Source organism: Alexandromys fortis, unplaced genomic scaffold, assembly GCF_014885135.2.
Source record: "Alexandromys fortis isolate MF-2015 unplaced genomic scaffold, M_Fortis_MF-2015_v1.1 scaffold_144, whole genome shotgun sequence".
Lineage (NCBI taxonomy): Eukaryota > Metazoa > Chordata > Mammalia > Rodentia > Cricetidae > Alexandromys > Alexandromys fortis.
Genome location: NW_026068021.1, coordinates 2325090 through 2348929, shown reverse-complemented (window position 1 = coordinate 2348929; position 23840 = coordinate 2325090). Strand labels below are relative to the sequence as shown.

At 54.8% G+C, this 23840-nt stretch overlaps 1 protein-coding gene across 1 annotated transcript in view; it reads right to left on the bottom strand.

Moving 5' to 3' along the window:
* Positions 1-1118: 1118 nt before the first annotated feature.
* Ttyh3 (tweety family member 3) overlaps positions 1119-23840 on the bottom strand; it is a 28067-nt gene continuing 5345 nt past the window's right edge. The window contains 13 exon segments of the mRNA XM_050163155.1: positions 1119-4073; positions 6565-6640; positions 7229-7402; positions 9975-10111; positions 10305-10397; positions 12008-12100; positions 12766-12821; positions 13862-13937; positions 14189-14261; positions 15382-15477; positions 15805-16025; positions 16131-16242; positions 16513-16682. Coding sequence (XP_050019112.1) covers positions 3999-4073; positions 6565-6640; positions 7229-7402; positions 9975-10111; positions 10305-10397; positions 12008-12100; positions 12766-12821; positions 13862-13937; positions 14189-14261; positions 15382-15477; positions 15805-16025; positions 16131-16242; positions 16513-16682 — 1452 coding nt within the window. The 3' untranslated portion in view covers positions 1119-3998.

Genomic DNA, 23840 nt, shown 5'->3' with positions numbered 1-23840 from the left:
TATCACCAACCCTGCTTTCTGCCCGATTACATAGACACTTGTCTGGAAGGGGCCCCAAGACTAAGAGGCACTCTATATTGGACCCTGGAGGTTGCATAGATGTCATGGAGTTTAGCGGACTCATTTGCAATGGTTCACCCAAATCCGGTGCCTCTGCCACTACCCATCATGGTCCTTGGGCGCCTCCTGGTGGCCACAGTTGATTATTTCCCCAGTCTGAGTCGCTGCTTTCCAGAAACCCTCCCCTGAATCTAGGGGTGAATAAAAAGAAATGCAGGCCTTTGCTTTGGCCTCAAAGTTCCATGTGATACTAAACATAGTCCCCAACTTCTGATTTATTCCTTTTTTTCCCCTTTGTAGTAGTGAGAATTGAACCTTGGGTCAACAATATACCTAGCGAATGATCAAACCACTGAGCACATTCCTAGACTTCTAATGTCGGATTGATGCAGTGTGAGTCAGGTGCAAGGCTCATGGGCTGTTCATGTGCTGGCTTTTGAGTGTGGCTCAAGCAGCAGGTGCCAGCAGAGTCACTGCTTGCTCTCCTCCCAAACAGAAACATGACCCACTGGAACCTCTGGGCATTTTGGATACAGACTATTGGGGACTTCTGAAAAGGACACCTATCATGGCTCCTGAGGGGGAACCAGTGCCTCCATGGGTGTTTGCTTTCCATGAACCTTGTTCCGGCTTTTCACATATAACCCCCTCACTGGGGGATTCTAGGCAGGGGCTCTACCACTGAGCCACACCCCAGCCTCTCACTGGGGGATTCTAGGCAGGGGCTCTACCACTGAGTCACACCCCAGCTTCTCAATGGAGCCTTACTCCAGTACAGAGCTGATTGATCTCCTGCTTCTATCCTTCCTCGATCCCTTCCTGATTTAGCAACTATAGCAATTCAGTTGAGATGAAGGTTAGATGGTGTCACTCTCTATGGCTCCCTCCCAGCCAGTAAGTTCCTGTCTCTACCCACGAAGTCCTGGCCCTATTGAATATGGTTGGTTCCCCACAGACCTCACTCAGGAGCCCTGTGTCCCTAGCCTGAGCTGCAGGCAGTCACCCTCTGTACAGTCTATGGCTCTGGATCCTCCAAGGTAGTTCAGGAAAGTCAGACCTCTTTTTCTTAAAATTGTTTATTTTAAAACATGAAACCCAAGCTGAATAGAGATCACAGAAATTACATGGACAAGAACTTTAGTTATTTGCCAAGAAAAATAAAGTTCCCCAAAGAAATAAAAATTGAACCCCAAACCCGGTTTAAAAAAAACAAAAACACAGCAACAGTAACACACAGCCATGGTCCTACAGAGGCTGGGGGGTAACTTGGGGCTGGCTCAATTCAGATGACATTGTCCACTGGGGGCAGATGCAGGCAGGGGGACAGTAACTGGGAGGCAAATCTCACAAACTCATATAGACGAGGAAGGGCATGGCATACCTTCATTATGATTCGAAACATACAAGAGACCCTGGTCACCTTTAGCCCAGGAGCTAACCACCTTCTGGGCTGGGCAGAGCTGGGACCTGGGTAGGGCAGGCATTGGGACGGGGCCAGGAATTGCATAGTGAGAGAGGGTGGGTGGGTGGGCGGGCACTGAGGGGAGGGTTTGGAGTTTGTTCCAGGCCAAGATCTGTGACTTAAGCTCTGTCTCACAGAAGAAGTCAGTATGCTTGTGGGGCATGGTGACCATCAGTCCTATCAGCATCGCTGTTTCAGCCAGATCCCTCCTGGCTTGGCTAGGGACCTGGGTCTGGTTTGGTGGCTCAGCCTTCCTTGTTACCCACCAGAGCTGTAGGATCCCCTGGGGTAAAAGTGGGGACCAGTCCCAGGCAGCTGGCACTGGACTGTTCACCCCCTGGAGGGGCTAGAGGGATTGAGGAGACAAAGGGCACCCCAAAAGTCAGAAAACAAAACAAAAACAAAAACCACAGTGGCGGGAGCCGTCTCCTCCATGGAGGTCAGGGTAGGAATCCCCTTGTTTCCTTTCTTCAGCCTCGGTGAGTGAAGAGTCACAGATAGGGGCACGCACGCACACGACGGTCAGGACTCCCAAGACAGCACAAGTTCACAGCCACATCCGGGCAGTGCCCGCCTCTCATGCTATATACATTCACCTTGTGGCCAGCTCACGGCCAGGGGGCAGCATTTGTGCTTCTGAGAGGCCCCAGGGCACACCCAGGCACCCAGGCGTGGGTGCCCCATGCCTCCCTCAGAACCTGAGGCCAGGAACACACTTACAATGGGCAGACTGGCCACAGCTGGGCCTCCCTGGCCCTCCCTGGCCCTGTAGATTCCTGGCACCAGCCCAGTTGGGGCCAAAGGCAGGGTCCCCTCCACTGAGGTTTTCTCATGCGCAGGAGCTACAGATGGCCAGACTTGGACCCTAGGCCCAGCGAGTCCTCTGCCGACTCCTTTTGGTCCCAGACACCAGCACAATGAAAGGGGTTGTTGGAAGGAAGGGAATGCAGAGCTCTCCCCTCTGGGGAGAGCTGAAGCCTGGGGTTCTGGGATCTGTAGCTGCCAGGTTTGCTCCCGGAGGACCACAGGTCTGTAAACCACCTCCTGTCACGGGGCCCCGGCCTTGGTTACCTATACATGCTGCTTGCTCCAAGCCCTATAGCTGCCCACCCCACAGGCCAGAGCTCCCATTGGCTGGCTGGGCCAGGGTAGAGGCTCCAGGTCCTGATCTGAGAGCTGATCCGGCTCCTCACAGCAGGAAGCACAGCAAACATCACACACTAAAGCCAAAAGCACCTTAGGGGAGCAGTGTTTCAGGGTGGGGACTGAGGTCAAACGGGCTTCAGTCCACAGTTCCTGGGACATGCTCCTCCTGGGGCAGCACCTGCCTGGGGAGGGGTCTCGAGGCCCTTGAGTTGCCTGTGGGTCTGGCCCCTCCCTGGCAGCACCCCACAAAGAAATGACGACTCTAGCCCTGGCTCCAGGCTAGACTTAGGGTCATGCTTGCTGGCTCAGGGTCAGCCAGGAGTGCCCGTGGCAGCTGAGAGTGAGGTTAGTGGTTAATCCCAACAACGGCATCCTGAGGCTGGGGGCGCATTCACAGCCATCTCAAGTCCAGCCCTCAAGGCTCCAGAGGGCGCTGCCGCTTTTCCTGGGCAAGAATGGAACTGAGAGGGAAGGGGAGTGGGCAGTGTCCTGCTTCTCCTATGCCCCAGACTGCCCTGGAGATGATAAATGCGGTCTGTGCAAAAACCAACGGATGAAGCTGCCACTCTTCGGGATGAATGGGAAAGAGGGTTTGGCACCAAGAAGGCGGCCAGCACTGAGGGGCCAGGGAGTGACCTGGGCTCTGTGTGGCACCTGCTGTCTGGGGAGAGCTGGCTGGGCGCTGAGGGAGAGAATCATGGGAGTAGAAGGTGCAGGAAGAGCCCCACCCTGGAGGCAGCTCAGAACTGACAGGAAGGGCCAAGTAAGTCGGGTGGGAAAAAGAAGGCAGGTGCTGGATGTCGCAAAGACGGGCATGTGTGAAGGGGCCACTCAGTGATGAGCAGGTGGGCACCAGGCACAGGGGCTTCCACTGCCTACGAATGGAGAAACGATCCTCAGAGGGGTCAGGGGCCAGGGCAATGCCAGGAAAGGTTCGGTGCAGCTGGAGGGGAGGGAGCTCCCAGAGTGCAGGGGACAGCATGGAGGACCACCTGTGGAAGGAACATGGGGGTGGAAGCACCTGGCACAGAGCAGGGCTCAAAGAGCCCAAGAGGACAGAGGGAGATGGAGGCAGGCGGGGTCGGGTTGCTGGTGGCAGTGTCTGTCCAGGTGAGTGCCCACAAGTCTCACTTCTCAGGCTGGCCCAGAGCTCATGCTGGGCACCTACATGCCTCCTGCAGGGTGGGGACAGTGGGGGCGGGGCTTCAGATGTGCCTAGGGCTGGTCTGGTGTAGCTTGCAGAGGGTCCGGCAGGGTAGAAGCAGCAGTGCTGGCATAGGAAGGGTGGGGCAATTGGCACGTGGGGGCAGATGGCTGGCCGGTGTGCGGTCTAGTGCCCGCTGCCGCTGGAGTCGGGGCGAGGCTGGCTCGTGGCGAGGTATTTGGCTCTCATGCTGGAGGTGTACTAGAGGAGAGAGGGAGGGAGGAAGCAGGGTCAGCTGGGTTTCTGGGCAGGACTGAGCAGCCAGTAGCCTCACTGATGTGGGCCTTGGTAGGGTGAGCCACAGCCGACCCTTGGGGGGCAGAACGCAGCAGTGCAGGGCGTGGTTGGCAGAATCCTACGGTAAGAGCTGCTGGCCCAGGGCCAGGACCAAGGACTGGGTACAGATTAGGGAAGGATGGAGGCTAGCCTCTATAACCCAGGCTGGGCCACAGAGGCAAGCTTCCTTTCCCAATTAAGTCCCTTATTGTCACTAAACCACTCCTAGAGCCCCAGTTGGATACTTGCTACTTCAAAGGCCCTAATTGCATCACACACGCCAAGAACCTGAAGGCCACACAGACCCCATCTCTACACCACTGCTTTAGAGCTCTGCCCTGGGCCAAGACAAGGTCTCCCAGGGCAGGTCCGCATGAAGCTAGGCCACAGCCTACTGCTGGGGAGTCCACTGGAGTCAGGAGGCTTAAGCCTCCCCGCCCCCAGCCATCAACTCCATTGCTCCCAGGAAAGGGGAGTGTCAGGCTAGAGTGACTCTGTCCACCCCTCAGATGGGGACACTAACTCTTCCAGATGTGTGCTTTGAGATGGAGGTGAACAGCTGGTTCTGCATATTACAGTCTGCACATTTTGGCCACCCTAACAGTAGCACAGGTATAAAGGTTTGGGTAGTGCATCTGTGTGGGGTGTACGTGTGTGTGTGTGTGTGCGTGTGCATGCACACAGAGGATGTGCCAATGCCAGGCAGTGTGCAAAGGGTTTGCATTCCTGTATCAGGGACAAAGGTCACCACTGCTCAGAAGGCTGAGCAGGCTGACTCCCACCCACCCTAAGGAGCACAGGCTGGCTTCACAGTCCCCAGATGAGAGGGACAATGCTCCTGGGGACTTGAGTGCTTCCTTGAAACATTCTAGGTTAAGGTCGCGGGCAGCGGCCGTGGAGCAGCAATAGGAGCAGCAGGGGCCCCAGAGCCATGTCATTCCATGGACATGCAGCAGTGACAAGGGACAGGAGGTTGGGATGGGACACTGGTGGGATGGGACAGAAGATGGCAGCCCAGAGACCTGGAGGAGCCCAAGCAGGCATTGGGACAGGGACAGGGGTTCATACCCATGTGAGCACACCTGTATACTGTGTGCATGGGCCAACATGCAGGACCACATACCCAGGGACCCAACTCTGCATCCAAGGTCAGATGCACAGAGGGTCTGGGTAGAAGTGACAAGATGGGCTGGGCCTCCTGCAGCTGATGACAGTAGAGTCAGGCCTGGAATGGGGTTCACTGTGATAGCAGTGGGCTCAGGACCACTTCAGAGGCCTCTGGTCCCCCAAACAGTGGATGGGGGACAGTGGTGAGCAGAGGGTGCAAGGCATGGAGGTACAGGCGGGCAGCCGTGCGGGGTGGGGGGCTGGGCGGGTCAGTACCTGTCACTCTTTGAGGGTACAGCTACCACAGTGTTCGGGCGCTGTCCATGGGTTTAAACTGCCAGCCTGCATGGCTGCCAGAGTCCAGGGCAGCCAGGTAGCGCTAGGAGGGCCCAGGGTGGGAGGGATGCAGGAGAAAGAGAGAGAGAGGGGTGTCCTCAACGCCAGGCATGGCCGGCCCCAAGTGGACCACAAGACCAGAGGGCAAGGGTGAGGGCAGTCGAGTGTGACACAGAGACCAGACAGTTCCTGGTCCAGGTCCTTGGCACCCTGGCTCAGCCCTGTGCTAGGGAACATTGTGGTGTTGTGGAAGACACACTGCAGATGTTCCTAAAACAAGGCGGCCTTCAGCCTCTTAGAGCCTGTCCTCACAGCCCAGTCCTCAGGGGAGCCCCAGGGGCCCCCACATTTCCAACAGCACCTACTCTTTGACACCAAATCCACCCTGATTCTTTTGTCTACAGCTCACTCCTGGGGCTTGGAAGAGACATCAGGCCTGGGTTAGAACAGCCTGGGGCTGAGACATGGGTGGATGCTTAGGGAGAGGGACAGAGGGACGGAGGGAGGTAGGGAGGGAGAGAGGGAGGGAAGAGACAAATGGAAGAAAGGAAAGAGAAGGGAGGAGAGAGAGATGGAGGAAGGGATGGAGGGGTGGGTGGAGGACGGAAGGAAGGAAGAAACAGGGCTCTAATGATGGAGCTGCCTTGCGGAGGCTTTGGGAAGCCCAGGGTAAAGATGGGAAGAGAGTACTGGGGCCCTGCTGGCCACCTGCTTATCTCAAGAAAGAACCAAGGGCTAACTGCTAGGTAGCAGGACCCCAAGATTGCCCACGCTAACCCCCAGGCCCCTCAAGAGTGCCAAGAGCTGGAGGACCCACCCAGTCTGATTTGTTTAGGCCCTGGTATTACAGGCCCACAGCTTTCTCAAGAGCCCAGGCAGCCAGTGAGAGACAACACCAGGGTACCATGGCGACAGACTGTAGAGCCCTCAAGCCAGAGAATCTCCCCACCCACCCTCCTGCCCTGAGACTTACTGAGGGCGGTGGGGACTCGCGCCCAATGAGGGGGGTGTTCTCACAGCGGGGATTCTGGAAATTGGCATTCTGGCTCCTGAGTGGAAGGGGAGAGAGAGCACGTGAATGGTCATGGGCCATATGGTCCTTACTCTGGGGGAAATGGCCCATCTTTTTATTGTTTTATTTTGTTTTAGATAGGGTCTCGTGTAGCCCAGGCTGGCCTCTAACTTGCTATGTAGCCAAGGATAACCTTGAATTCCTGATCTTCCTGCCCCTACCAACTGAGTGACGGGATTACAAGTGTGACCACTTTAGAGCCAGACAGGTCCTATGCCTGGCCAGCTCTGCCCATGCTAACTTTGTATAGTGTCAAGCTCAGAACAGTCCTCCATGAACGCCGGCTTCCCTGGCAGTCAGAACCCATCTCCCACTAGTTTACCGGCCTACCACAAAGGCACACACCCTCCACCTGGCCCTGTGGCCACCCCATGGCCATTCCACCTGAAGCCCTGGCTGCCCAGCCTTGGTGAGAGTGCCCCCCACCCCTTTTCCTGCAGCTGTACAGGCCCTGCACCCCGCCTCCCCATCCCCTCTGAGAGCCCGATAGTCCGCAGGCTCCGCAGTTGTGTATGCACACCATCCCCGGCCCTACCTCTGCCTGTTCCCAGCCGTCACAACTCACATGTACTCGGTGACTGGCGCATTGCTGACGGTGTGGGCGGCAGCTGGGATGCTGGCCTCACTGCCGTAGCTGCTACCGCAGCTGTACAAACTGGGCATGTGCACTCGGTAAAGGCTGTCGTGTGCCTGCCGTGGCCCCGGAGCATTGTCCTCTTCTCCATCCTCATCTGGGCCTCTGCAGGGAGGGACAGCGGCACAGGCTCAGTGTGCTTACTCTGGGGTGCTGATGTGTGGCAGGACCGCGGGCTGCTCAATCTGTCCTCTGAGATGCATCGTTCCCTGAGTTATGGGGTCCTCTTTTGGCTTTGTGGGGCTTGTTCTCAACCTTGGGAGGCCTGAGGTAACCTGCCCTGCTCCCTTCTGGCTTCCCACCTTCTGCTCCGTTACTGGCCGTGGGACAGACTTCGGTTGTTCTACAGCAGCCCTGTGCCTCTATTCCACATGGACTGCAAGGCGAGGCCACCGTGTGGGAAGCACTCAGAGGTGGGAGCATCTGGTGTGACCATGATGAGCCCTGCAGGACCTCATGCATAGCTCTCACCTGGCCCTCGATAAGTGTTCTTTAAAACAAGAATTATTAGCTGGGTGTGATGGCACACACTCGAAAAACCAAAACTAAAAACCACCCCCCCCCAAAAAAAAAGGAGAAAGAATTATTTTTTATTTTTTTAGAGTCAAAGCTTTTCTGTTGTCTTGAAACTCTCTTTGTAGACCAGGCTGGCCTTGAACTCACAGAAATTTGTCTACCTCTGCCTCCCAAATGCTGAGATTAAATTGTGCCACCACACCTAATTTTTTTCTTTTTAATTATTTATTTTATGTGCATTGGTGTTTTGCCTGCATGTATGTCTGTCAGGGTGTCAGATCCTCTGGAATTGGAATTACAGACAGTTGTGAGTCACCAAGTGGATGCTGATTGAACCAGGTCCTCTGGAAGAGCAGTCAGTGCTCTTAACCGCTGAGCCACCTCTCTAGCCCCTATTTTATTTTTAATTTTGTGTACTTGTATGAGAAGAGGGTTCGTGCACCTGAGTGCAGGTGCCTGTGGAGACCAGAAGAGGGCACTGGCTCCCTTGGAACTGGACTTCAAACAATTGTTAGCTGCCCAGCGTATGTGCTGGGAACTAAACTCTAAACTTGGGTCCCATGGGAGAGCAGTGTACACTCTTCACCCTGATCCATCACTCGGGCTCCACAACATGTGACCTCTTAGAGCTCACTTTGACAACAGCAATGTGGTGACCTGACCTGTTCAGTCACACAGCAAGCAAGAGTAGAGTCAGGACCTGAACAAGCATGAAGGTCCAGGGCTCATGGCTACTCTCCTACAGTCTCCTTGTATGTTACCACTGTCATCAGCACTACCATCAACCACCGTCACTACTGCCAGAGCCACCAGCACATCCTCAGCACCATCACCATCGCCGCCACCATCTCTGTTGTCACCAGAGTCACCATGGCCATCATCACCACAATCGCCACCATCATTATCTCTGTTGTCACCAGAATCACCACCGCCATCATCACCACCATCGCTACCATCACAACCACAGCTACAACTCACTGTCACTGTGACTTCTACTACTGTTCCCAACATCCCCATCACCAGAACTACATCAAACCGCAACCATCGCTAGAATCACGATTGTCACCATCATCCCCGCTAATATCAGCCATTCCCATCATCGAGCACCATCAGTACCGCCACCATCCCCACCAAAATCACCACCACTGCCACCATTACAACCATCACCATCTTCATTTTCACCACCACCAGCACCAGGCTGTTATCAACACCACGACCGGTACCACTGGCACGACTGCCACCATTGCCATTGTCACTACTGCCATCTTCGGAATCATTACCGCCATTATCGTAACCACCTTTATTATCATGAGCAGCAGGATCACATCACCATGATTCTACCACCACCATTCCCAGCACCACCTCAAACATCACCGCCATTTCCATCACCACCACAAACCACCCATCCTCATCATCCCCACCATCATCATACCCTCTTGGAACTGATTCTCTCTGTAGACCAGGTTGGCTTCGAACTCACCGAGATCCACCTGCCTTTGCTTCCCGAGTGCTGGGACTAAAGGTGTGCGCCACTTCTCCCGGCCATCACCACCTGCTTTATCACCACTATCTCCATCACACTCAGAGGGAAAGGGAGCAGAGTAACAGCACAGGCACAGGGGACAAACCTGAGCCGACATACTTGCCATCTCAGTTGGACCACAAACAGCATAGTGACCCCAGGAGGAGGAGCTGAAAGGGCTAGGAAGCCTGACTCTCCCAGGCTGAGGAGACCAAGACAGGAGCCGTGAAGACTCCTGGCTCCAAAGATAAGGACACAATGGCCCCATCTGGATCCCCAGCAGGATATGGCCACCTGAACATCCTCCTACAGGAGCCAAGTCCTCACCACCCACAGCTGTGCACATCTGTCCCTGGGACCACAGAAGATACAGTCTGATGTAGTCTTCACGGAGTAGGGCATAAAGTGAACACAAGGGGGCAGGAGAGCCTGGCTCTGACCTGCCTGCCCTGGACGGAAATTTTTGCTGCCATCACTGCTCCAATCATTAGCACAGGCTCTGGGAACAGCAGGCAGCCCCCAACATGCCTCAGAGGCCTGGGAAGCAGTAAGCGCTGAGGAAGTGTATGCCTCTCACCGCTGGAGACAGGACCAAGTGTCCAGAAGGGCCAAATTCCAGGACCCCAGGGAAAGCCTCACCTCTTCTGTTGCCAGGTGTGCGGAACGCTGCAGACGATGGAGCTGAACATGAGGGCCGTGACGAAGGAGAAGAGGGCCAGGTAGATGAGGCCCTCGACACCATCGTAGCAGAAGCCTGTCAGCGCCTGCACGTAGTCCTGAGCCGGAAGAATGGGACACGATGCCAAGGACAGGGAGAGAATTGGGGACAAGCAGTGAGATCAATTTGCTAGGCCACACTGGATGTTCCTTACACAAGGCAGTGTAGAGGGCCCGCCATCAACCCAGGGACCATAAATCTCTTTCTGGTGGCTCCCCTCTGCCCCGCCCCCGGATGCCCAGCGACCTTACCAGGTGCAAGCTCCGGCAGTCCACCAGGGCGGTGAGGTGCTGGAGATTCACCTCCGTGCCATTTAGCACTTCCTGGATTCGGAGCAAGGGATCCTGGGGTGGACACAATACTTGATGTCAGGATAACTGGGAAGACCCAAATGAGCCATGGAACCCCCAGTCTCCTTCCATCTCACAACTAGTCACAGAGCCCATCCCCTGAACCCTGACTCCATGCCAGCCCCTGAGGGTCTTCAGAAAAAAAAATGGCAAGCCTGGGTTCTGTGCCTTGGAAACACAGGGACCAGAGAACCCACAGATACCTGTCCAATGCAGTCACTGCTAAGATAGATTTAATTTAAATTAATTTTCTTGTCAAGAGTCTTGCTACATACTGTAAGATGGCCTCAAACTCACAATCCTCCTACCTCAACCTCTTCAGGGCTGGGTTAGGGGTATGCGCTACCACACCTGGCTAGATTTCCTTCAGTGTCATGGGAGAACCTGACTCACTATGTGTCCCCGACTGGGCCTCGTTCTGCTCTTAAAACATATGTTGGGGGGCAGAAGGAATGGCTCAGCAGTTAAGAGCATCGGCTGCTCTTTCAGAAGACCCAGGTTGGAGTTTCAATGCCTACACAGTGGCTCACAACTGTCTGTGACTCCAGTTCCTGGGGATCTGATGTCCTTCTCTGGCCTACACAAGTACCAGACACTTATGCAGGCAAAACACCCATTACATAAAATGGAATTAAAAATAAATTTTACAAAAGTCAGATTTTAGGCTGGTTGTGGTAGACAAGCCTGCAACCCCAGCATCCCAGAAGTACATGCAGGCTGCCTCTTGAATGCTGACTAATGGAAAGTGTCACCTCACCTGGCTATGGAACATTATTAACAGATTGGAGCTTGTATCGGGAACACAGAACCTGGTATGATGGACTGGGTCCCCAAATTGTGGGCTAAAGGCCCAACCCAAACCCCTAGAAAGTCACAGTTTGGAGAGAGATCTTTTTCTCATTTCCTTTTTGCAGTGCTGGGATGGAACCTAGGAATTCCTTGCATGTGCCTGCCAAGTTCTTGGTCACTAAGCCCTCCCTCCAGCTTACCTAGAGACCTGTGGGCTCACTGCAGTTCAGGCAGGACTCTCACTCCCTACGGAGCAGAGGAGGAGTTTGAACTCCTGATCCTCCAGACTCTACCTTCCTAGTACTGAAAGTCAGGTATATGCCACCACACCCAGCCAGGCCTTGCATTTTTGAGACAGGGTTTGGCCATGTAGCCCAGGGTTAGCCTAGTATTCAAGATCTCGCCTCAGCCTCCTGAGTCCTATGATCACAGGCGTAGCACTACGCCAAGCTTGTATTACTTTTTAGTTATAAAGAACAAAAACATTTTATTTGGTGTGTGTGTGCACGCGCACGCGTGTGTACACAAGCATGCCACAGTGAACAAACTGAGGTCAGAGGACAGCTTGTAGGAGTCACTTCCTTCCACCATGTGGGTCTCAGGGATTGGACTCAGGTTGCCATGTTTGGTGGTAGAGACCCTTACATTCTGAGCCACCTCAGCCTCCCAGATATTTTATAAACCCATGAGCAATGCCCAGGAAAAGGGGGTAGAAGGTAAAGGAAGGAGGGTTAAAGGCTATGGGAACAGAAGGGGAACAATCAAGACCCTCAAGTTTCTGTTCGTCAGAGCCACTGTTGCCCACAGCCCCTTACCTTGGTGGCTGGGTGCTCCTTCGGGACACTCCTCAGCAGCTCGGCCACGACATCCTGCATTTCCACCAGAGCTTTGTGGCTTCCGGACAGCTTCTGCTCCACGGAGAAGTGTGGAATCCAGCAGCTGCCTGCTGCTCTCCCACCCCCGTTCTCCCACCCCAGTGATCTCCAAGATCCCACGTCGGCCAGTTATGCCTGACTCCACCCTGTAGGCTACAGGTCACCCCTTCTCCCTGAAGGTGCCCACACAGGGGATGATACACACCCCTGAGGTGGTAACAAAACCCTGCGCCCACTCCAGAGAGCAAAGTAAAGCACTGTCAATGGAGGTGTGTCTTCAGGATGCAAAGGGTACCCTCACCCCACCGGGGGGACAAGTAGTGGGTACAGGGTATGGCTAGTTGGGGCTGCCAAACTCTTCAAATGCCACCGCTGAGACCGCTGAACAGGTGGCATTTTACAGAGGTGCTCCCAGGGCTCCTCCCATACCTGTCTACATTTGGTAGTCAGCTAGCCTTTGTCCTGCAGGGTTGCTGAGGGAACCCCAAAGAATGAAAGGCACCTCAAGGATCCACATTAAATAGGTCACTACAAGGATGGGGCGAAAGATTAGCATCCTCCGATGTGAGTTTGCACAGAGCCTAAGGGGCCAGTAGCTTCAGCCATGTGGGCTTAGAGGACAAGCTCATGGCCCTTTCCGCCTCTTCCTGCACCCTGTGTCTCTGGCCTTGGCCACCCAGGACCAGTCTGGCTCTCACCTGTTGGAAGGGGTTGGTAGCACGGGGCGAGCAAGCCAAGTAGTATTGCAAAATGTCTGTGAAAAGAGGGAGGAGGTGCTGAGGACAGTCCTGTCTGTGTCTGCATACAAGTACATGCATTGTCCTCAAGTGGGCCTGCCTGCATCTGGGTGCCTACATGCGCCAATGCTTGCAAATGATGCATGTTTGTATCCCTGTGCGTGCGCATACTTGCATGTACATGAATTTACATACATGTGTATGAACGCTTGTGCTTGTGTGTGAGGCTGAGCAGTGACCTCCAGGGAGACTGTGGCTGAGCCAAGATCCTGTCCTCAGAGTGGGCCTCTGAAGGGTGCAGGACACTCAGGGGTGGGTTTTCCTGTTCTGAAGCAGTGATAGTGGGCAGAGTGGGGTCTCTATGCCAGCACCCACCCTCAGCTTTAGGTTCTGTGTTTCATTCGGTCTCTAGGCACACGGGCTGTAAGAGCAGGGACGGCTCCTCAATCTCTTCCTGTATCCAGCATATCAGGAAGTCCTGTTGGTCCCACCTTGAAGAGCATCTCTGCCCACTTCCACCTGCTCAAGCCTCCATTGCCTCCACTGTCTGGGGCCTGTGGCTGACAGCTTCCCCTTGCTTTGCCCTTCATGTCAGTCAGCAGCCTTGGGAAGCTTTTGTTTGTATTTTTGTGTTTTTGAGACAGTTTCACCCATGTTGGCCAGCAACTCAAGCTCCTACTACTCCAGCCTCCCGAGTACGGGGATTCAGGGCATGTGCCATGCCCAAGCTCAGGAGGCCTTTACCGGGATTATCACGTGTCTTGGTACTCTCTCTCCTCCACCACAAGAAAGCCTATACTCCCAGCTGTGCCGCAGCCTCCTGGCTTCCCACTCTCTGTTCCCAATTAGCGGCCTCACAAACATGGCTGGGGCTTCCGCCTCAGGCATCCACTAGAGTTGCAAGCTCCTGAGCAGGTGTCTAACCCCCTGGCTGCCCACTTGGAAGCAGCCTGGAACACCAGCTTCCTGGCCTGTACCATGCCTGCCTAAGGTCAAAGGCTTGTATGGGTAGGGACGCCTCAGCCTTGTCCAGTCCCACACATGGTCACAGACTCACCCCCACTCAGCACTGAGTGCTCCTCCACCATCTTGGTCACAAAGGTGTCAGGGTCTACGCAGAAGTCGCTGGAGCCCTGAAATGGGTGAGGCATGAAAGGGCAGGTGACCAAGATGGGCCTCAGAAGCAAGCCATGACCACCCAGAGATCTCAGGGAGATTTTGTTCCTCACCCCCCAGGGTCTCCCCTTAGTTTATTGAGGCAGAGTGGGATATAAGGAGCATGGGTCTGTGTGAACCAGGGCAAGATGACAGGGGACAGAAGTATGGCTTTTTCCTCCCAACCAAAGCCCATTAGATGGGGATTCCTGGTTCCCCTTCCACTCACCACAGACACGGCCAGCTCCAAGCCCAGTGCACCCCAGCTGATGACCAGGGCCAAGACACCCAGCAAGCAGACCCTTGGGGCAAAGAAGGCCCGTCAGGCTGGGAATAGGGGGTAGGGGACATGCCACACACACAGCTGCAGCACAAAATGCCAGGCCCTGTAAGCCTGGGCGGTCCGTCTGACCCACACAAGACAGTTGAGTCTTCCCGTGACCTGGTCTCAGTCACTCAAGGCCCAGGACCTACACAAACGCTCCTCCCAGCAAGGATGAGACTCACCCTGTGAGTGCATGGCTGGGGACAAGTGACAGCAACCTAGGCTTGGGTCGGAGACCTTGTGGCAGTCTAGGTCTCCTACATCCTGTCTACATGAGCCCTTGATGGCGTCAACCCCTCCGAGTATGCCAATCACGCCCATTCCTATGCATGGCTGGCTCTTCCCTCCCTCAGGCCTGCTCCGGCCACACAGGGCTCCCTGCTCTTCCACACATCACCCAGCCGCAGGTCTGCCTATCAGCCTGCACACTTTCCCCAGGGTCCACGCATCACTTGCTCTTGAGGGCCTCAGCCCCGCCATCCCCTCTCTTAGAGCGCCTTGCTGCATCACACACACTGAAGAGGGCCCTGGCTCTGGCTCCGCTTCCCATTTCAGCACCACCACCTGACCCTCAGCCCCGGCAGGTTCATCTGTTCATCCTTGCGAGGCATGGAGGTGCAGGGGCTGGAGGGTCATGGGGGCTCCACAGTGCCAGACCCACACAGTAACTGTAAGGCGGCTGCTCAGGTGGGACAGTGATATCATCCCGCAGCCACCCCATTGGCAAGTTGACATCTTTGTCTTTCAGAGGAGACGGGTTTGGCCCCGACAGGTCAGCTGTTCAAAGTGGCTGACACGGTAAGAAGCTGAGCTGAGCGGGGACCCAGTCAGGTTGCCTGGTGTCCCCCACCAGAGTAGCTATACGTAAACCCTGTGCAGACTCTCCTGCGGAGGGGCATAGCTAAAGACTATACACAGGCAAGTGGCTCATGGCACTGGTCACAGCAGTGTGGCATCTCTGGGAGGAAGCCTGCCCTTAGGAGATGCTCATGGCCAGAGCCTTGTGGGTCTCACTGACAGAAGGAGACAGAGTTATGTCATCCCACACCATCACTCCATCCGTGGGCCCATAGGGCCCATCTTCCCCTTAGACTCACCCAACCAGGATACCCTTGGAGCTGCGGATAAGGCCCACCAGCACCAGGAGGCAGATGATGACATCAAGCAACAGCAGGCCCAGGTACCCCAGCCACCTGTGGACACACACAGGTGTGGGCCAGGCATGGATAATGGCTGGGCAAATAGCCCAGGACTTAGTCTTTTGGGTCAGGGTCTTGCCATTTAGCCCAGGCTAGCCTGGTGCTCACAGCCCCTTTGCCTTGGCCTCTACTGTGTTGGGATTATATACCACCAAGTCTGACTTGATGTCAGTTCTTGAAAAAGACAGCACCACCTCCTCCCGCAGGGATTCCTGCTATGGCTGGCAACCTCAGGCACTAGGTACAAAGTGGTCCAGGAGGGTGATGCTCTACCCAGGTGGAGTGGGCCCTAGGGGGAAGGGTCCACCCCACCTGGCTCACCTGTACCAGTCATAGAGGTCCACCTGTTCAGCCAGCACCTCCAGTGATATGCCGGGGTTCCTCCAAAAGGGGATGGCAGCAGTGTAGCCCAACAGTGTCCCCAGAAGGCTCTGCAGCCGCTGCACGGCCCTCAGTGGCTCCTGTCGCCCGGCCAGCTGCCGCTCCAGGGTCTGTAGGTTGGGCTCTGCTGTGCGGTTCAGGGCTCCAGCGGTATCCCACACCTGTGAGGGGAGCAATATGAGCCGGAGCCAGGTGCAGAGCAGATCATCCCACATGCACATAGAAGGTTCTAGAGCAGAAAGGACGCTCCCCAGCCAGTCACTCACGCGGTCCTGGACCCCTGCCACTGTGCGGTTGGCATGGCGGAGTGATTAAGTGGCTCGATGAACACCATCGCTGGTCTCCCCGTTGCCATAGAATCCCACGGCGATGCCCGCGCTGGGGGAGGTAGAGCCATCAGATGCAGAGCTTGCAGCCAAACCTTCCCACCGGCCCCCGGCTCCTTGCCCCTATCCCTTACTCTCTTCAATCTACGTCTTAATGGCCCCACTCCATCCTTTAGGCCCTGGGTCCCACCTTTTTCTTCCGATCCTGCCCAGACTTCCCCGCCCCATTCTCTAGCCTCCCTAACCACACCCCCAAGCGACCCCGCCTCCAGCCCCTCCCTCCTGAACAGTCACAGGCTTGGGTTGGCCCTCTCCTGCTCACCTGCAGACCAATGTGGCAATGATGACGCACCAGGCGGTGCAGCAACAGTCGGCTTCCAGGTGTTCATCTGTCTTCCGCCGCCGGCAGCATAACCAGAAGGAATAGAAGAGCAGGAAGAGAAGGTCGAGGGCCAAGCAGGCCAGGGCGGCGGCCCCCAGCAGCAGTAGCGCCTGTGAGCAGAGGTAGACAGAAGGGCGTTGGAGGGTGTGGGGCTAGGGCGCAGTCCCATGTCAGCCCTTCTTCCCAAGGGCTCTGCATTTTTTTTAAGTTTGCCTGAGCACGTGCTTTCTCCAGTAAAGAAACTTTGAAAGCCAAGTGTTGGGTGGCACATTCCTGTAACCCCAGAATTCTGGAAGCTGAGGCAGGAGAATTGCTGTGAGGTGGCATCCAGCCCCAGCTATACGGTGAGTTCAAATTACGACAGAACTCTATTTCAAACAAAACAAAACAAAACAAAAAAGCCAGGCAGTAGTGACACACTATTTTAATTCCAGCCTTCTGGAGGCAGAGGCCGGGGGTTCAAGGCCAGCCTGAACCTGTGTGTTCAAGGGCAGGCTCCAAAGCTACACAGAAAAACCATAGCTCTCAGTGGCCAAGAGCACTGACTGCCCTTCCCAGGTAGCAGGGTTCCATACCCTGCACCCAGAGGTCAGCTCACAGTTGTCTGAAATACTACTGAAAGGTGCCCTCTCCTGGCCTCTGAGGGTATGAGGCACACTGTGGTGCAAAATACCAATGCACATAAAACAAAAATACATAATTTAAAAACAACAACAACAACAACAACAAAAAGCTGGGTCTGTAGATGGCTCAACAGATAAAAGTGCCTGCTACCAAGGCGGACACCGTGAGTTCAATCCCAGGACTCTCATGGTGGAAGGAGAGAACGCCCCTGACTCTCTCTAGTCGTACTCTGTGGAATATGCCCCCCCCCCATCATGTGTCAAGAGAAATAGAAAGGACAGGCTAGTAACCATGCATTCTCTTAGGAGCCACATGACAGGAAATGTGGTCTCCGCTCACTTCCTGTGCAGGGTACGGAAGCAGGGTGTTGTTCAGCGTCAGTTACTGGTCAATGGGGCAGCGGAAGGATGCTGAAGAGTTACTTTTTCTGAGGTGACCCAGACTGTCCCCAGACTCCCTGATTCTGCGCTTTTCCTGGCCCCATCCCAACCTCTGCTCCTCCTCAGTCAGGGAGGGATTGCTGATGGCTCTGGGACAGGTGCGCCATCCTTGGGGCCTATGCCTGAGGAGCTAGAGAGGCAGAACAACCCTTTGCCTGCCCCCCCCCCCCGGGACCACAGGCTGCTCCATCAACAACCCTGGCACCCAGTGGGCCATTTCCCAGGAGACAGTTGCCAGGCAGCAAAAGGATGGCGTTCCCTGCCCTCCCAGAAGCCAGCTGGCTCCCACACCTGGAGGCAGGCCTCCGCATTTTCCATCTGGCCATGAGGTGCTGCCTGTACGTCCAGTCAATGAGGGCCAAGAACTAGATTTCTGTAATCCAGAGCCATGGCGCTGCCCTGGAGGCTGATGGGCCACTGGAGATGGGACCTCTGCTTGTGGCATAGTGCGGAAAAAAACTCAGGGAAAGGCCAGCTCCACCTTGACGCTACAACCCATCCCCCACCAGCTCCACCCTGTCCCTCTACCCTGTACCCTGGAGCTACCCAGCAGTCTGAGTGCTGCTAGGCACCAGACAAAGGCATCTTACTGTTTTTGCAGTGTACAGTATAGGCCCACCATCCCTGCACAGAGGGGAATAGGTGCAGTAGGGGTGGCAGAGCTACCCTGTGAGCTCTAGTGCTTACATCAGAAAGGCCTCCAAAGCCCAGGCCGGCTGGCCCAGGAGTACACAGGGAGGTGGGGACAGGAGCATGCCAGTTTGCAGCAGGCAAGGCAGACAGAACCTAGGACACGCCTATACAGGGCACAGGCCAGTCACAGCGTTCTCACACAGCGGCCATGAGTAATCACCAGCACACTTGAGCTACAATATCCCCTGGCTTTCGTCTGGATCTGTTGTCGCCTGCTTACACCTAGGCCTGGGCCAAAGGTGCCAACCCACTGCAGGTTCCCTCGTCACAAGTCAGAGGCAAAGGGCTGTACAAGCCTGTGAGAGCAACTGATCACTCTCTCCCTGGGGGCCAAAGATACCTGCACTTCCATGAACAGGGCCATCCTAGGGCTCCCCATGTCAACCAGTCCCAATTTGGGCCATACATCTAGAATGTACGTTTTCTCACTGGAGAGCAGTTCGGGTTGGGTCCCAGACTCATGACAGGCACCAGGCTTTGGCTCTGTGGCTAGGGCGGGCCTGTGCACCCAGTATTACTTGGTTGATGCTAGGACCACATCCTCCCATTTGCTAGAAGAGAAAACAGGTTTTATAAGATAAGTTCCAATCATGGCAGGATCTGGGGTGGGGGTGGCAATTCTGCTCACAAATGGCACTACTGTGTTGTAGAGGGCTGATGCTCACAAAATGCCACAAGATGCCAGGGACATTTAGGGACCCAGCTGGCAACAGCCTCTGTACAGGGAGGTGATCTTGGCACTAAGCTTACTGAAGGGAAGGAGATGGGCCATGAATAGCTGAATGCTGGCTTGTGAGACGGCTCAGCAGGCAGAGGCTCTTGCCGTCAAGTCTGAAGACCCAAGTTCGATTCTCGAGAGCCACATGGTGGAAGGAGAGAACTAACTCCTATAAGTTGTCCTCTGACCTCCACACATACACCATGGCATGTAAGATGGGTGTACAAGACACACATGTACAACACATAAAGAAAAAAAGAAAAGAAAAAAGATGGGCAGGGATGTCAGGCCATCTGTAGTGAAGAGCAGCCAAGGTCAGTGTGTGAAACTGAGTCTGTGGAGTCCCCAGGGAAATACAGACTTGGGAATAAAGGTGTTGAGCTCCATCTTTGTGGGGAGTCCCTAGGAAAATCTACATGTCCTCAGGCGGGTGTGGGGGGAAAGCCAGGGAAAGCACACACCCTCGTCCACATTCAAACATTCAGGCCCTGTGTCCATACATCTGCTCACAGCTGCACCCACACACACCAGTGCCAATAGGTGCGGCTTCGTGAGCCCCAGGGCGTTTATGCTCTTATGGGTGCGCATGGCTTTAATCACAGCACTGGGGGCAGAGCAGTCGAATCTCTGTTTGAGGTCAGCTTAGGCTATACAGTGAGTTCCAGTTTAGGAGAGAGAGAAAGAGAGCCTTAAAAAACCCGTCACCCAAAACTGGTACCCTGGGGCTCAAAGAAAGGGAGTCACCCAAAATCCCAAAGCCCGTGAAGATCTATAGGTAATGACAGTCACAGCAGGTGCCTAGCATTCTCAATTTCTTACTCTTAGGGCGGCCAAGGAAGGGTTCATACCCATCTGTCCATGTTCTCCCTGATTCCACCCTGGTCTGGCCTTCTCTGGGAAGCCCTTTCTGAACATGTTTCTACCCTTCGTGCCTTGGGGTCTGCTTGCATATTGTCAGTGGATGGCTGGAAGGTGTTGCCAAGCTCACAAATGAGGCAGGAACGACACTAACTTCACTACTGAAAGCTAAGGGGAGACTATCCAATCAACTCAGGACTTGTGCTCAGAGAATGTGTTCAACCATAGCAGGGATAAATTGAGATCTCCGTTCCCCGAATTCCAAGAAGCCGGGGGAACTTTCTGGCTCCATCTATTCCTCCCAGATGGGGCCAACTGTAATGAGTGCTGAGGCCAGGGGCAGCCAGTAGACTCTGTCCCAGCTCCAGGAATAAAAGGGATAGCACCCTCCGATTTACACTGAGAAAAAGCATGTCAGCATAGACACCTTGAGGCCCTGTGGGACAGCCGGCTGAGACAGCATGGCCTCCTCCTAGTCTCTGAGGCCAGATCCCCAGGACATGCTTCTGTGGGGGCACCAGGCCAATGTATTCACTGGCAGAGCAGCCACCACTGCCCACAGGCCATTGAGGATGATAATGGGAAATGCCACTCAGCATCTAGGCTCTGGCCACATGGAATTTTCCGTCTATGGTAAAAGTGATCTAGAGGCTCAGGCGGGTGAGGCAGGCACCCATCCCTGTCCTAAGCTCCTGGCCAGTGTGGGCTGCAGGAACCAGGCTCTTGGTTAAGGTAGGTAAGGACAGCACCCTCCTTTCCAGCTCCCAGTGGCCTCCTATTGTGACTGTCCCAGCTCCCCAGGATGTAAATACCTGTGAGCTCTCACACATGCAAAAGGCCAGAAGCATCTGGGTAGTCGTCTAGAGGGAGTGCACGGCCCCAGTAACATCTACTTTTCTGGATAGAGATGGGCTACCAGGGTCCCGTTTGCCTACTCGGAGTAGGGAAGAGTCACCGCAGCATCGCACCAGCTTTTTCCAAGGAGGGATAATTCACCAAGTGGACCTAAGATAATCAGGATGTAGGCTAGAGTGCATTCCTTCTGGGCCACCAGAGGGCTCCAAGGACCCCCAGCAGCACAGTTCAGCGGCCTTGGGAATCTTAAGTAGAAGTAGGTCTCAGACTGTCATTGTGGGGTCACAGGCTTCTGGCTGGGCACCTAGGAAAGCCAGGGCTCAAAGATGGCTTTGTGATCTAGAGACCAGGATGGGACCAAGGAGCAAAAAGGAATTCAGGGCACAAGGTTGGAACATGCACAGTATGGGTAAGAGAAGGCAGGGAAGCGGGACCCCCACCCCCTGCCAGAGGAAGAGACCACATATGGGGGAGGAGGGTTGTCCAGAAGACTGGCTGGGTTAGGCTAAGACTCCACAGGCATCTTGGGCCAGAGTAAGGAAAGGGGAGGGCCCACCAGGCTGAGCCATGCCTCGGGATCACGAGGGACACACAACTAGCTGAGCATGCATACAGCTGGCTCAGCATGTATAAGCCGCAGGCCTGGTTCCCCGAGTCTGAGGCTTGGGGGTCCCCAGATCACCGAGCAGGAACTTATCTGTGCCTCTAGACATCTAGTGCTGGCCAGGAAGCCCACTCTCACCCCCGCAGTGGGGATCTGGGGGTCCTGGATGGGCTGCCACGGTGCTGAGCTGGCTCCATGACCACGGACGCCCCCACCCCCAACACACTGGGCTGAGGAACCAGTGATGCCGGCCAGAAATTAAAAACAGATTTTCCACCAGGCCAGGCTTGGGTTTCACAAATTCCATGACAGTGAGTTCGTGGCAGGGCCTAGACAGAGTGTAGCGGATGGCTGCGGGATAGTGGGAGCCAGGGGAAGAAGGGGACATTGGGGGCCCAACTTACTACCAATATCTCCCCACCCTGAGGTTTGAAGCCGAGACACCACAGCTGGGTAGTCATACACTAGTGTTCCTTTGGCCTCATTCTGGAGGAATCCGCTCAGATAAGCTGGCAGGCCCCTCCTCGACCCTCATCTCAGGGAACCCTCCAGAAAGTGGCTCCATCTCCATTTCTAGCAGGACAAGTGGCTCCCAGCCCTGCGAAGCAGCTACCATCAGAGCTTCTCAGTTCTGGCTGCAGCAGCCACCCAACCCAGATCAACATCAGAAACCACTAAGGGACATGTGCATCCCCAGTTTGACAGGGCTATAGAAGGGACTGGTATGGTCTGGCCTCTATAGTCACATGTCCAATCCATTGGTGACCACATGAGGTACTTCCCATATCTCTGACCCCAAGGCCCTAACTACATAGCAAGGTCCCTTTTTTAAGCCTAAGCAGAACTGCCTGTGGGTGAGGGGTTGATGCAGAGAGGAACCACTACTGCTCCAAACCTGGGTCCACAGGGAGAAGCCAGGAGCCCTAATCCATGTGTCTAGTCCAAAGGCCTCTGCCTAGAGGCGACTACTAGGAGAAGGGGCTAGAAAACAGCAAACAGCTGCAGGAATGAACAATGTAAGCTCCTTCAGCGAGGCAGCTACCGTCCAGGAGTCAGGGCAACAAAGTGCACAGCTCCCCAGAGCATGACCAAGAGAGCTCCAAGAAGTGGCCAGATAAACTGGCATGGGCCCTGGTAGCAGGGTGCCACATCAGGTGAGACAGGGTCCCTGACGGAGAGGGGAGAGGAAGGGGAAAGGCTGGCAGACATGCCACTTGCAAGTCCAGCGGGAAGCCAGAGGGATAGCTCAGAATGGCCTTGGGGACATCTGACCCCGACTTCTACTCAGGAACCTTTGATTTCTGTGGTTGTTTGGAGACAGGGTCACATGTAGCCCAGGCTGGCCTCGAACTCCCTATGTAGGGAAGGGTGGTCTTGAATTCCTGATCCTTTACCTTCACCTCCAAGGGCTGGGATTCCAGGTGTGCATTACTACCCTGGTTTCTGTGGTGCTGAACTTTGTACAGGCTGGGCAAACCTGCTACCAACTGAGCTACAGCCTCAGCACTATTTGCTGTTTTAATTTGATCATTCTATTTAAATTGACTATGTGTGTGGGAGGCATATATGCTACTATACAAACACGGAAGTCAGAGGGTTCTTTTCTTCCCCTTCACATGGGGTCTGGGGACTGAGTTCAGGTTTTCATGCTTGTGCAACAAGCGCTTTACCCCACTGAACCATCTCATTGGCCCAATTGCTTGATTTTGAGACAGGGTATGTAGCCACACTGGTCTCAAATTCATGGTAGTCCTGCCTTGGCCTTCCAAATGCTAGGACTATAGGGAACAGACATGTACCACCATACCTCGATAGCAGTAGCCTTTCCTCCACTCTGAGACAGGGTTTTCTGTGTACCCTTGGCTGTCTTAGGACTTTGTAAACCAGGATGACCTCGAATTCACAGAGTTCTGCCTGCCTCTGTTTCCCAAGTGCTGAGATTAAAACCATGTGCCACCACCTCCTGGCTGGCAGAAGCCTTCTTTTTTGTTTGTTTGGTTTTTTTTTTTTTTTTTTTTTGGTTTTTCGAGACAGGGTTTCTCTGTGGTTTTGGAGCCTGTCCTGGAACTAGCTCTTGTAGACCAGGCTGGTCTCGAACTCACAGAGATCCGCCTGCCGCCTCTGCCTCCTGAGTGCTGGGATTAAAGGCGTGCGTCACAACCGCCCGGCCTTGTTTGTTTGTTTTTTAAGAGTTTCTCCGTGTATAACAGATCTAGTTGCCCCCGAACTCTGTAGACCAGACCTCCCTTGATCTCACAGAGATCCACCTGCCTCTGCCTCCCAAATGCTTGGGATTAAAGGTGTGCACTGCGCCACCGCTGCTCAGCTGCACAAACCTTAGACTCCCTTCTTCTTGGGACTTCTGCAAGGGCCGAGGACTGCATGACCAGAGATTCATAGTCTCATGTCCCCGGGGCTGATCTTGTCATTCTGAGGCTCCTAAAGCAGCAGACATTGCATGGCTGAATACCAGGGC